The sequence below is a fragment of the Manduca sexta genome, chromosome 3, assembly GCF_014839805.1.
Source record: "Manduca sexta isolate Smith_Timp_Sample1 chromosome 3, JHU_Msex_v1.0, whole genome shotgun sequence".
NCBI classification, from domain to species: Eukaryota; Metazoa; Arthropoda; class Insecta; order Lepidoptera; family Sphingidae; genus Manduca; species Manduca sexta.
Window position 1 is genome coordinate 8,508,675 of NC_051117.1, and position 14,631 is coordinate 8,523,305.

Below are 14,631 nucleotides of genomic sequence, written 5' to 3' on the forward strand. Positions count from 1 at the left end.
CTCTATAGGAATTTTCGAGGATGTGTGAAGTTCACCAATCCGCATCGGCCAGCGTGGTGGAGTAAAGCCTAATCCCTCTCATAGTAGAGGAGGCCCGTGCCCAACAGTGGGACAGTATAATACAGGTCTTATATTATTATTATTACTTTCTAGTATATTATACTGAAAATGCAATGAGTTTTTTTTACAGAAAAAGCCTCGTAGGCGGATCTGTAAGCAAATCCTAGTGATCTATAAACAGAGTCCGCAAAAAAGCGATCGACAGCCTTAATCCGATTTACACTCAACGGGGTTTCTTTAAGCGAACTCTGTTTTTATGAGATTTGTCAGCGGGCGGTGAAAAAAGTTTTCAAGTTTCCCTTCATCGCTATATACATGAGTATTTCTTAAAATATATGTGCGTAACGAAATAGTTTTTTACGATATTTTATTACGATTTTTTCTGTCTCCACTGTTCTTGCTTTGGCGATAGGATATATTTTATATCCGCCCGAATAGCGACCACCATACACAAGGTCTTAAAACCATAGTGGCCTATGTAAGTGCCGCGTTCCGGGATCAAACTGTGCATATCCAGATCCAATAGGCCGGCACAATTATGTCGACTGTCGAGGGTAATCATCTCTTGTCAGTCATCATTGGATGGATCTTACTCCACTTACCATTAAGAACAGTGAGGTTACTTTGCCATGCTCATATAAAAAAATAATAGTTGCTGCTCAATTTCGCTCTTAATACGATGTCAGCTGAGACGCTGTCAAATTAAAGTCAGCATCAAGTTGTCGCTATTTAATAAACAGATGAACAACATCTCAAATTATATCTTATGTCGAAGTATATGACGGATTTTGACCGCTCAGTTTTGTATATTTATGTCAGCTGCTGAGAACACGCTCTTAAATGAAAACTTAAGCTGAATAGTTCAGTACATTTACATTCTTACTTATAAACTTGTTTAAGAGTTGATGAAGAATTGCTTAAATAGCTGTCAAAACCATCACCGGTTTCCTAGTTTAAACCTTATTAAGAGGCAAGATAGCGGGTTTTGAGTTACAGCTGATCAAGTAAATTTGTGTTTACTCTACTTTAGATAGTACTCAAAGATGAGATTGATTTATCAAAACGGCCTCAAGAGTGCTCGTAATATTGTGTTTGTTATAGTATTTTAAGTTATTTATACTCCTTTTATGTTTCCTTGTCTTGTATTGTTAGTGTTGTGTGCAATAAAAATATAGAAATGAAAACCACGTGTAATTAACCTGCCTATATCCTACTTCAAAGTGGGGTCAACACAACACTCCTTTCTACAAACGATGCGGAATTTATTAATCTAAATTGTAATAATAAGGCTAATTTAAATGAGTGTTAGTCACGCTGGTAAATGATATTTAGTATAGAACACATTTATTCCGGTTTATTCGGAAGCCACACGCGATTGTGTGTGCTATCTCTACTTTGATCATGTCATTACACGTAGTAACAGTTTTGGTGAATTTTAATGATTTCTTATGTTTACGCGAATTGATATTGAAATAAAACTATTTTTCGGTTTTTATTGCGGTTTTTATATTATAATTTTCTCTCGATGTTTCGAAGATTGCAGCCTTCGTGGTTACTGGGCGGATTGAACTGTTGGTCATCCGCAGTCAAAGTTATAATATCTACCTACATTTTACTATTATATTATTTTTTAATTCGTAACTGTTGGTGATCCGATCTATGCAAAATGAGCTGGCAGAGACTTGAAGTCTCGCAGCCGGTCTTTTGGGTTCCGATTTAATTAAATGTAGAACAGGATCCCAGGCTTGTGCAAGCTTCCAACCATCTTCGCTATTGAAATTCTAATGTTTTTTAATTTCAATAGCCTCTATGGTGAATTATTCGAAATGATTTTGCCTGGTTTTGGATGTTCTAGATTTGGATATGTGGATATGTGTACGATGTACTTACTATGAATTTAATAATATGTGTAAATTTTCTGGGATAAAAGCCTATAGCATGAGTAATGTAGCTTCCTATAAGTTAAATGTTATGTTGGGTGCTATGTATGGGCGAATCTGATGTACTTTAACATATGCGATCTTAATCTCCGAATATTAGCTCGGATATAATATAAATTATTTTACCCAACCTGTGAAACCTTCACTGCAATTCCCATCAGGTGCTGTGAGGTCATTTTGCAGAATCGTAATAAAAATACTCAACGCAAAAACACAACTAAAAATGTCACAGGAAATCAAAATGCGCAATTCCGTTTACTTGGACGACATACTCATTCCAATAATTTTAGTTAATTAAATTACTGAACCTGTTATGAAAAAGTTCTATGGGACGAATTTGGAAGTAAATTATTTTTAATTTATTTATTGAAAGGAACAACTCACAAATCATGCGTCTGATTAATATAATGTTTCAAATAAAAAGCTAAATGTTGTTTTAATTACGAGTCGTCACAGCATGCACATAATACACAATGAATAAAAGAGTTAAACATGGTAAAAAGTGGGGGGTGGAGGCGGGGTAATTAGATAATTATAATAACAATGATACAAGGATTACTAATAATAACAATCCACACAGGAACGAGGGTGATAACTAACGCTAACTAAATAAAATAAGGATTTTCCAAATCGGTACATAATTGATCGAGTTCTGAGGTAAAAAAATACATATCAAATTGATATCCTCCTCCTCGAAGTCGGTTAAAACTGATCTCTCACGTCAGTCGCCTGGCATATCGCCTATACCGCCTTTATTCGTATTGTGTAATTATGAGAGATTTACAATGGTTACATTCGCACTGGGTTTTTGTTTTAATATTTGGCGCGATCCCAATATATGCCGGTTCAAGAATTCTTGTTTTTTAATCGTCGTCAGTACTGTCATCTTTACTTTCTCGTGCCGGTCAAGGTTACATTTCTTATTCACGTGACGACTTCGAGTCGCTACAGTTGTGGATGTTGCTTCTTTAAGCGTGTTCTTCCGTTTATATCATGGCCAATAGTGATGTAAGGTGAAATTTTCCGAAATGGGACCTTGCAAGATACATGTACTAATACGCAAGATGCGGTTGGTAAATCGTTGCAATGGTAGACTCTTCGTTATGAATGGCCAATTCTCTAGGAAGTTATCTAATTAGATCTCCTTTCCTCGGCACAACCACGCGTCCTGGCACGCGGAGCCATAGCTGGATGGATAAAACATCACAGCCGAAAACTATAGATTCGTCACTTTCTTTGTCGCACTGTTCGTTTGCCGGCGTGCGTGTTCCCTCCTTTTTATAATCCTGAATTCTTGCGCCGTGAAGTAAATCATCTCAGTGGGTCGACATGATCATATCGAATGGCATTAAATATCCGTCTTTACCATTCGATACTCTATCTGGACGGTATCATGCTTACCATCAAGTACACTACAGTCACTTTGTTTGAATAAACAAAAAATAAATATTGTCTCGGTACAAAAAAAACAAACAAACATACATCATGCATTTATCCCTGAAGGGGTATGCAGAGGCACAACCAGAGCACACACTTTTCGCCAAGTGTGTTCCGTCTCATGATGTGATAGTGGGCCAGCTTATCGCCATATCGAGCATAAATACTAGACTCCGGGTTGATACTGAGCAGAAAAACCCATTCATTTTGTTTGACCCGGGATTCGAACCCAGGAGCTCAAAGCGCTGTCGTACCACGCATGCAGTATAACTAAGCCACCGAGCTATTAATTACGCTATATCATTTACATCTTGTTTTAGATTGGTTAACATTGTGTCCAGGCAGCCATCATCCAAAATTATCAATTTACGAGCAATAAAAACTATTTGGGATCGCTCTCAAACAATACGGTGTAAATAAGTGACGAATTGATTTGGCATAATGTTCTGTTCATTAAACGGTAATGGCGCGGGAACAAATGGTGGTAGGGTGACCATATAATGGGAGAAGAGGGGACATATTGGAATTAGTGAATTTTTTGTCCTGTTGTTGCTTTATGTAGGTTTTGTGTTGCTCCTAGTTGAGGACTTTTACTGAAATAATAGCGACATTGTGCACTTTTCAGGAGAAAATTTGCTTATTTGTTTAGCCAGGAAATGATCTAATTATACGGAAAATATTATTCAAATCCATTTAACCGTTTTCGCGCTTCCTCTTAACGCACATCCAAACATCTTCATAACATTACGTATTAACAATGAATATATATATATATATATATATATATATATATTTATCTTATGAAATATTATATATATATATATATATATATAATATTTCATAAGATAAACTGCATCAACTTGCACTATTATACTTAGTTTGTGAAACGTTAAAAAATAACTTTTTGTCCCACAAAAAACAAATTAATCGTACACCTAAACAAAAGTTATTTTACGAGATATTTGATTGAGTCGAAGCTTAGCGTGTAAGGGGCGGCAGATGCAGTAAAAAACATATAAATTATATGACGGAATCGAGTGGGGTGTAAAAATGTATGACGTATGTTACTATATTATATTACTACTAGCTTTTGCTCGCGGCTCCGCCCGCGTTGTAAAGTTTTTCAGGCTAAAGTTTTCCATTATAAAAGTAGTAGTTTCCCGGGAGCCTATGTTCTTCCCAGGGTTTCAAACTGTCTCCATACCAAATTTCATCTTAATACGTTGGGTAGTTTTTGAGTTTAAGACGTTCAGGCACACGGATGCAGCGGGGGACTTTGTTTTATAATATATTTTTATAGAACTTTTTAAGAGGAACAATCCCGTCATACATCATTGTTGCATAACTTTAACCGTTTACACAGCGCACGCAACGGAAGCTCTCAAAACTAATAAATTGTCCCCGTATTTGCAACATGTTTCATTACTGCTCCGCTCCTATTGGTCATAGCGTGATGATATATAGCCTATAGTACTACACGAACAAAGGGCTATCCAACGCAAAAGAATTTTTCAGTTTGGACCGGTAGTTCCTGAGATTAGTCATTACTGCTCCGCTCCTATTGGGTATAGCGTGATGATATATAGCCTATAGCACTCCACGAACAAAGGGCTATCCAACCCAAAAAGAATTTTTCAATTTGATTTTTTTCAATTTCAATTTGAACATACATACATCCTCACAAATTTTCGCATTTATAATATTAGTAGGATTGTTTTCATTTAAGTTTTATAATAATAATAATATCTTTTTTTATCAGTCAGCGGACTAGTAAGTAGGTAGTATTAATAAATCAATCTAATCTTTGAGAAGCATCTCAAGCAGTCATTTAATATATTGAAAAGATCCGGATATCCTTTGCTCACTATTACAAGGTTCTATAGTTGTGGGTCTCACGTATATGAGAGTCCACCTGGGTAGGTACCACCGCAATGTCTATTTCTGCAAGCAGCAGTATGTAGTCACTGTTGTGTTCCGGTTTGCAGGACATTGTAGCCAGTGTAACTACTGGACATAATGAGACTTAACACATCACGTCTTAGCATGGCGAGCGCAGTGGAATACCAAACAATTATTTGTAATTCAAGGTGGTGGTTGGTGTTTCTACTGTTTATGGTCGGTTGTATCGGTTACCATCAGGCGAACGGCAAGCCCGTTTCGTCATTCGAAGCAATAAACAAACGATTTTAAAACCGCATTTATGCATATTAGTACCTATAAGTTTTGTCGGGTATCCTTTCAGAAATTTTCACCTTTCACCACTGCCATATGCTTACACACATTTTATAAATAGACTAGCTGACCCGACAGACGTTGTCCTGTCTTAACTATGTATGCACACGTGCATTCTGTCAATCGCTGACAGGTATTTCATACCACTGACAGTTATGTAAAATTAATATTGTTGTTAAGTTTTTTAAATTTTCTAATTTTCCGAGCAATTTTTTAAATTTTTCTTTCATGAGAACCTTCTCTTGACAATAACAAACACAACAAAAAAAATAATGAAATCGGTCCACCCGTTAACGCGTGATGGCGTGACCAAGGGAAATAGAGATTCTATTTTATATATATAGATAGATTACCCGACCTGTACTAATTATAATCAGAAAGAAGCTTCAAAATTTTGCTCGTATAATTTATAACCGTGGAATCTAATTTAGTTGTTGACATGATATGGCGCGTCGCGTGAGGCCATCTGGACTAGAGGACATTTTGACGTGAGGTGAAAGGCCTGTCATCCAAACAATTTATCTAACGATGCATCTTTGTGATGTTGGAATAATATTTTATAAACTAGCTGACCCGACAGGCGTTGTCCTGTCTTAACTATGTATGCACGCGCGCATTCTGTCGATCGCTGACAGTTATTTCAAACCACTGACGGTTATGTAAAATTAATATGTTCGTTAAGTTTTCTTAAATTTTCTAATTTCCGAGCAATTTTTTGGATTTTTTCTTTCATTAGAACGTTCTCCTGACAATAACAAACACAACAAGAAAACATAGTGAAATTGGTCCAGCCGTTCACGCGTGATGGCGTGACCAAGGGAAATAGGGATTCATTTTTATATATATAGATATATACAAATACTAACTTTGGTTCGCGGCATGAAAAGATTAATGAAGGTGGAGGAAGAGCGAGAAGTATGCTAGAATCGTGCAATGGCAATCCGTGGTCTCGCCTACCGCAATGGGATAGAGGTGTGATACTATGTATGTATGTACATGTCGTGATAGTCCCGAGTGTCGACATTAGACCGTAGGACTGGTGAAACCAATATAACCTTAACTGATCCCCAAGTGGTAGTAGCAAAACGCGATGTTTCACCGCGAAAATAAATCACCAAAAATAGAAAGAAGTAAAATTTTATGAAATTGAAGCCGTTACGGATTCAAATTTAAATTTCGATTCTTCCTACGAGGCCACGAAGAATCGAAATTTGGCGGCAAAAATTTTCTGTCCAAATTGAATTTAAATCTCTAGTATAAACTTAACATTTAGTTGACATTATGTAGATACATTATGTCAATAAAGGTCAGGTTTGGGACGAAATTTAATGGTGCTCGCTCTTACGTCGTCAAAGGTCGGTTCTAAGAAGAATACATTCGTTAAAGAAAAAATTGCTTTAGTGCAGTAATATGCATATGGAAAATATTGTTATAAAGATGGGTAATAAGAAAATAAAATATATATTTATTCGAATCTTTTTCCTTAAAGTTGAAATGTTGTTTCAACAAATAAATTACTTTCAAACTTCAATGTGTTGATTGTTTATATTATTATCTTTGAATATTATTTCTTTGTATAGATTATAAATAGTTAGTATAGTTAGGTGCGAGCTAATTTATTTCAAGATTAATCAATTACTTATTTATTTTGAGAGTTTACAACAGAGAACACACATTACATTATTTTCACTTAGTTTATTGTCTCGGTGGCGTAATAGTGAACGCGGTACGACCGCCTTGAGGTCCTTGGTTCGAGTCCCGGGTCAGGCAAAGTGATATTTAGTTTTTCTGCTCAGTATCAGCCTGGAGTCGGAATTTGTGTCTCTTGTGGTAAGATCGCCCCTTATCACTAGACAGAACACACACGTTGCAGAATGGTTACCCTGGTTGCATTTCTGCCTACTCCTTTGTGGATAAAATAATGACGTGTTTTTGTTTGTTTAGTGTATTGTCAATATTGCGAAGAATTGAGCTCTTACGTTTTTAGAAAGTGTATGGAGTTCAAAAGTATAAAGTGGGAAATGTGAAGTTTAATAAGGGCAATGTGTTTAGAAGTACAAATCGGAAAACATAGAGATTCTTTTACGTGCACGAGAAAGTGATCCCACTACACTTGATGGTAAGTGGAGTCTAGATAGTCTACAGAAGAGAGATGATTACCCCTCCTCAGTCCACACAATGCCTGCCTGTTAGCAACCGGATATACGCAGGCTGATCTCGAAGCGCGACAGAGTCTGCTTTGACAAGAAAATTTCTGCCTTTCCCTGAAAAAGCCGTGAAAACATCTACTAAGTATGTAAATTGTTTGAAGATGATTTCTTATGTTTACGCGAATGTTAGACATTCGATTTGTTTGCAGTTATAATTATACAATTGTAAAATATAGGTAGATATTGTAACTGACATTTTGGATGACCAACACTTCAATCCCTCGTACCATGAAGGTTGCAGTCTTCGAAAACACAGGAGAAAATTATAAAGAAACCGCGATAAAATCCGAATAATAATTTCATTGAAATGTAGATTTTCATAATAAGATATGTCAACGCTAAATCGTAGTCGAAGATTGAGAGACTTAAACCTTGAGCATATCAAGACTAGAATATTACTAATGTTTAATGCATTCACAATAAATAATAATAACTAGCAGTAACTGTCGTCGCGTTTGTTTGTTTATCATCGTGTTTGCATCTGTATTTTAAATGCCATGCGGGCCCGCCTACTAATGTTTTTAGTTCCACCCACGAGCATGGGTTTGCTGTTGAGTATTTTGAATTATGAAACTGGTGGAAAATGTTTTAGTAAATATTGACTAAATCTAATTCCTTCTGATATAAATGTAAAAAGAAATTACGCAAATCGATTCGCAAAACTTGAAGAAATCTGTATAAATACATAAAAAAATACAAACACGACTTGAGAACTTCTTTATTGGAAATCGGTTAAACAGTTTGCAAATATGTTTAAATTTTAGAAGTAGTCGGCGAAAATGTAGATTTGATTTTTTGTATGCAATACAGAAATCATTTTTACTGACATAATATTGACTAGGTGTTTTTAGGTCTCTTCTTTTGTTATCCTCCTTTCCTTTTTACTATTCTTCTTCCACAGATCTACCGAATTCAGTTGTTCATTATCAGTTTTACTTATAAAAATTTCGCAAAGCTAAGATTAGTTAAAATATAAATTTACTCGATCAGCTGTGTCAAAACCCGCCATCTTGCCTCTTAATAAGGTTTCAACTAAGGTGATGTTTTTGAAAGTTATTTAAGAAATTCTTAACCACGTTTTAACACAAGCAAATGAAACGGTGATTGAAAACGAATTTTTTCGTTCAATTGTCAGTCTGTGAGTCAGTCGAAATTTTAGACAACTAACATTTTATTGTGAGAATAAAAACAGAAGTTCGCGGTTGATCGTGCGTGATTCAACACCCACGTCACAACTCTTGAACCGTGTCTCTGGAGAACAGACATGATTCACGTCCCATCTGTAAGTAAAATAACAAATGCTCTTATGTTTTTGATTTTGTGTATGAGAGGAGAAATGAGCTTGATCGATGTCAATAAACAGTTGTAACATTATACAGAGTTTTGACTGGAGATCTGTTACATTTGTATTGATCATTGTGATGCTCTTGACATTGGACACAATGTCTTTAAACTGGTATGATGGTGGTAGGATATATTTTATATCCGCCCAGATAGAGACCATCGTACACAAGGTGTTAAAACTTGGCATACTGGCCCACGTAAGTTTATCGTCCGGGATCAGCCTGTGTATATCCGGTTCCAACAGGCCGGCATAATTGCGTCGACTGTCGAGAGGCAATCATCTCTCGTCAGTCGACATTCTATTGGACTCCACTCCACTTACCATAAGCTGCAGTCGGATCACTTTGCGTGATCGTATAAAAAACAAATACAACGAAGCTTGTGACTAAAATATATAATTGGTATCCACCCTTATTGACTATCGTATAGAAATCAGAGTATTAAAAATACTTTCAGTAATAGAATATTATGAGTAGAGTGTATTGCTGAAACGAAAGGTTCAATCATAATTTGTAATCATTAAAGACTAGATGTTGCTCGCCTCTTCGCTCACGTGAAGAGCCTTTTCCATTACAACAGTCTCTAAAACATTACAACGTCAGTGTCGCAAATTTGAAATATCTGATTTAAATCCATTATTCCCTATGGGAGAAAATTATCGGAGTAAAAGTTATATGTTAATACAGGACACAGTCTACCCGTTTGCCAAATTTCATTCTAATCCGTTCAGTTTTTTCAACGTTTACTTCTAACAAACATACAAACATCCAAACATGTTCACAAAAGAAGTATTATTTATGAAAAAGAGGATCGTTATGTTCACCGGTAAAGACATTGTTAAAAAAGGCATACATGGGAATTCTGAGTTTTTTAATTGAGTGTGTAGTCTATTAATCTACATAAGGAGTTGGCGGATGGAAGGTTTAACTCCCTGATACCATATTACTGCTTAGGCTATGGTATAGAAAATAATGTTATTTATACAATTCTTGATATATTAATTCATATATATAATATATAATATCAGCCCTGTATTATATACTGTCTCACTGCTGGGCACGGGCCTTCTCTACTACTGAGAGGGATAAGGCCTTAGTCCACCACGCTGGCCTAGTGCGGGATGGTAGACTTCACACACCCTCGAAAATTTCTAATTGAAAATTTCTCAGGTATGCAGGTTTCCTCACGATGTTTTCCTTCACCGTTAAAACAAGCGATAATTCACAAAGAACCTTTTTTTTTTGGTTTCGCGGAGAAAGTCCTTTATTACTACCGCCCAGCCTTCGTGGGGGACGACTGAGCGGTTATGCTGGGGTAACCGTGCCTTACGGCCCGGCGTTGAGTCGCCCGGATTTGATGACGACCTTCGGGCGACCGCCGGGCCGAGTACAACTAACCTATGCACGTGAAAAATGTGCAAGAATGCACAAAAATGCACTAGGGCGGACAGCCCCCTGCTGCCCGCCGACGACCCCCTTCGTGGCCCCTATTAGTCGCCTCTTACGACAGGCCGGGGATACCGTGGTGGAATTCTTCAAACGCCCCCATTCCACAGGGCGGTTGGGATTTGAACCTACGGACATTCGTCTCGTCAGTCCGTTCTACACCCAACTAGGCTATCGCGACTTTTATATTGATTCATTATAATAAAATTATTTTGCGAATTTTATCACGGCTTTAATATTATGATTTACGCTTGACATTTCCGAGAATTTGATAGCCTTCGTAGTCACGAAGGCTAACATTCACGTAAACAAAAGAATATACTATTTTTATTTATTTTCAAAACATTTCGGTAACTTGAGATTGAGTCAATTATGTATTGTCGTCGAAGTTGATCTATTGTCAGCTGAACAGTGGCCAGTCATGCAAGAAGCTGCGGTTATTGTTCCGGCCACGGTTTCCGTCTGCAGGATGTATTGTTTATATTAATTGAACTTGCTTCTTCCGCTACCAATATTACTATCTCGGATAGTAGTCAACTACCTCCTAAAAAAACTTTACACGTGATAATACTTATTAGATAGTCAATTATGATTTGTTTTACCTCTGATACTACTTCATGTACGTCATGTTTACAGCTAGAAGGTTGTAAATATTTGTTATAACAATATATTAGTAAAACTGTATGTTCGGAATTTTCAATTGATTATAACCAGTTTTGTGAACTTAATAAAAAAAAATATAAATAAATATACATACGGAATGTCATGTTCTTGTATTATGTCACCTGTTTCTTTTATTTTCTACGTGTGCATAGTATTTTGATCAGGCAAGGTTTGTTCGTTTGTGTGGTACAGTTATGTCGAATACAGAATCACTTCTAAAAAAAAATGATTTTATTAAAAAAAAAAAAACGTTTTCTTTCTCGTGTAACGCTATATTTTAATTTGCATTAATGTAATGAGATTTGAAGCCTGATCATAAGTTTCAGATATTAACCCTATCCAAAATTACATATCGCGGGTTAAGAACCATATAACTTAAAAAAAGTAAATTATACATAAAAGAAAAAAAATCACTGCCAAGAAAAAAATAAATTGAAACATTTTAATTAACGTAGGAAATTTAAAGCTTAATAGTCATGTAGCATTATATTCTGATTAGCTATAGATAATATAGTATCAAAATTCAAAACCTATAATTCTTCAGTTTGGATAGATGTCATAATTTCCCTACGATATTTCTTTCCAATTCAAATTTGTTGGGATTGGCCATATCGTTTTTAAGACGCGATATCTCGTTATTACACGCACACACATACATATCACGCATTTATCCTCGAAGGGGTATGCAGTGGCGCAACCAGGACACGCACTTTTCACCAAGTGTGTTCCCTCCCATGATGTGATAGATGGCGAACCTACCGCCATATCGGGCACAAATTCCAAACTCCAGGCTGATACTAATTAGAAAAACCCAAATATCACATTACCCGACTCGGGATCGAACCCAGGACCTCAGAGCGCTGCCGTACCGCGCAGTACCACTACGCCACCAAGGCAGTAATTTTATTAGTATTAATAATATAGAGGTGACTGCACCGCTGACGTACGATTTTCACACAAATAGCTCAATCAGTTGTAAAAACAACACCGTTGATGTAAAACGTAGCAGTTTATAACTCAATTTTACAAGACGTGTTTACGACGACGCGTAAACGTTTCGGCTGTACGGTGATCGTAAAAATTTGCAAAAATGTGTTTACACTGTTTTGTCAGGATGACCCATTCATTGGGTTATTATTTTTGTCCATCTTCTCTAGACATGGGGGTAGACGTATTGTTCAATTTAGATGGTTTTAGGAGTAATAGAGAGGATTTTAAATATATTTTGCACGGTAGTACGCTCATAGTCTTATCTTGAGAGAACTTTGTACCTCTTTAAGCACGTGTGCGCAGAGAAGCGTGAGCTTTGGTAAATCTATACATACTATAAAACAAAGTCCCCAAAAGTCTTTCTGTATGTTATCGATTTTCTCATAATCTACTGAAAGGATTTTCATGAACTTTCGTATGGAGATAGTTTATACGCTACTTTATATCCCAGGAAAATATATAGTGGGACTTTTATCCCGGAAAACTCCTTCACGCGGGCAAAGTTGCGAGCAAAAGCTAGTAAATTAATACAGAGAAAGTTTGCTGAAAAATTAAAGTTACGAATTGCCGAATGTCGGGCAGTGGGCGATCACTAGTATAAATTAAAGACTTATATTCACTATGGTATAGTGTATATTTTGTGTATGTGAATAAATTTTTAGAATCGATTCAGTACTTGCAAAGATTATTAACAAAAACAATTTCAGCTTTTTGAATCGTAAAATTCTAGTACAGATTTCCTTATTAAATGCAATTGTAGGAACATGAAATTTTATTTGCAGTATTTACCTGTTCATAACATTGTTTTTAGACTAAATCGCCTTACTGAGTACAAAAACGAAGCGGATACGAATTTCAGTCAAGTACCAATTGGTATAACGATTTGATTAACTTTCCAGGTCAAAATGGCGACGTTAGAGCAGCCTCCACCGACGGAGGCGACGACCCCTGGGGCGGACAGCGTGTTGGACCCCACGCAGGCGGCAGCGACCCCCGCGCCCCGCAAGCAGGGCCGGCCTCGAGGCAAGCCGCTGCCAGAGAGGCCCAAACGAAGTTTACTGTGTCTTGGACTGAAGAATCCATTGAGAAAATTGTGTTATGATATTGTTGAGTGGAAGTATCCTTTTGAAACATGTCTAGTTGTAGCTAGTGGTGACTGCCTCGGTGGCGTAGTTGTACTCCATGCGCGGTACGGCAGCGCTCTGAGGTCCTGGGTTCGAATCCCAGGTCGGGCAAAGGGATATTTGGGTTTTTCTGCTCAGTATCAGCCCGGAGTCTGGAATTTGTGCCCGATATGGCGATAGGCTCGCCCCCTATCACATCATGGGACGGAACATACTTGGCGAAAAGTGGGTGCCCTAGTTGCGCCTCTGCATACCCCTTCGGGGATAAATGCGTGATGTTATGTATGTATGTATGTAGTTGTAGCTTCTTAAGGAGTGGATAAGAGTATCTGCTCGGATAGCGACCATGGTATACAAGGTGTTAAAACCCGCTATAGTGGTTTACGTAAGTGTGTCGCGTTCTAGGGTTAGCCTATGTAGATGCCGTTCCAGCAGGCCGGTATAATAAACAACTTTTTCAGGATAAAGTTAGACTGTTTACTTTCTGCGGATAATTCTAGAGGATTAATTCCATTTTAAATCCTTTCAAAAATTTCTGGTATTTCAACTATTTTTTAAAAATATATGTAAAAAATAAAGACTACAAAAAAACATATTATAGGACAGTACCACGGCAATGATTGGTCTGCATTATTTTAACCGACTTTAAAAAAAGGAGGTTCTTAATTCGACGTGTATTTTTTTACAAATACATATGGTGTTTTACCGACTAGCTCCTAGGCCAAAGCAAAATTCTATGTCACGATTTCCTTGACCAAACCCTCAGACCTTTCGAGTACATGATATTGACGACGATCTTCGCCAACTGCATCGCCCTGGCGGTGTTCACCCCCTACCCCTCTGGGGATACGAATAATACTAATCAGATATTGGTAAGTACATTTTTCCTGGTAAAAGGTGATAGCGTTGTTGGGTAGAAAAGTGCGACAAAGAAAAGCATTGACAAATCTATAGTTACCGGCTGTGAAAGGAGAGGAGAGGATCAAATTAAACAATTTCCTAGAGCACTTAATGGCAAAGGGTCCATATAATGCGATTCCTGCCGGCTTCCCTTTTGTAATATTATATCAGCCCTGTATTATATACTCTCCCACTGTTGGGTACGGGCCTCTTCTACTACTGAGAGGGATTAGGCCTTAGTCCACCGCGCTGGCCTAGTGCGGACTGGTAGACTTCACACACCCTC

At 37.2% G+C, this 14,631-nt stretch overlaps 1 protein-coding gene across 5 annotated transcripts in view; it reads left to right on the forward strand.

The window, feature by feature from the left end:
* Positions 1 to 14,631, forward strand: part of LOC115442963 (muscle calcium channel subunit alpha-1) — a 68,527-nt gene that overhangs the window by 19,477 nt on the left and 34,419 nt on the right. For 4 of the 5 annotated variants that reach the window (XR_005112454.1, XM_037439464.1, XM_037439465.1 and 1 more), the window contains exons 1-2: positions 13,227 to 13,438; positions 14,212 to 14,317. Coding sequence is in view for 4 of the 5 variants with exons in the window: in XM_037439464.1 (XP_037295361.1) it covers positions 13,227 to 13,438; positions 14,212 to 14,317 (318 nt within the window). In the remaining variant the exon portion in view is untranslated. Of the gene's footprint in view, positions 1 to 13,220; positions 13,439 to 14,211; positions 14,318 to 14,631 lie in introns of those variants that run through there. The other variant, XM_030168191.2, reaches the window with a different exon arrangement.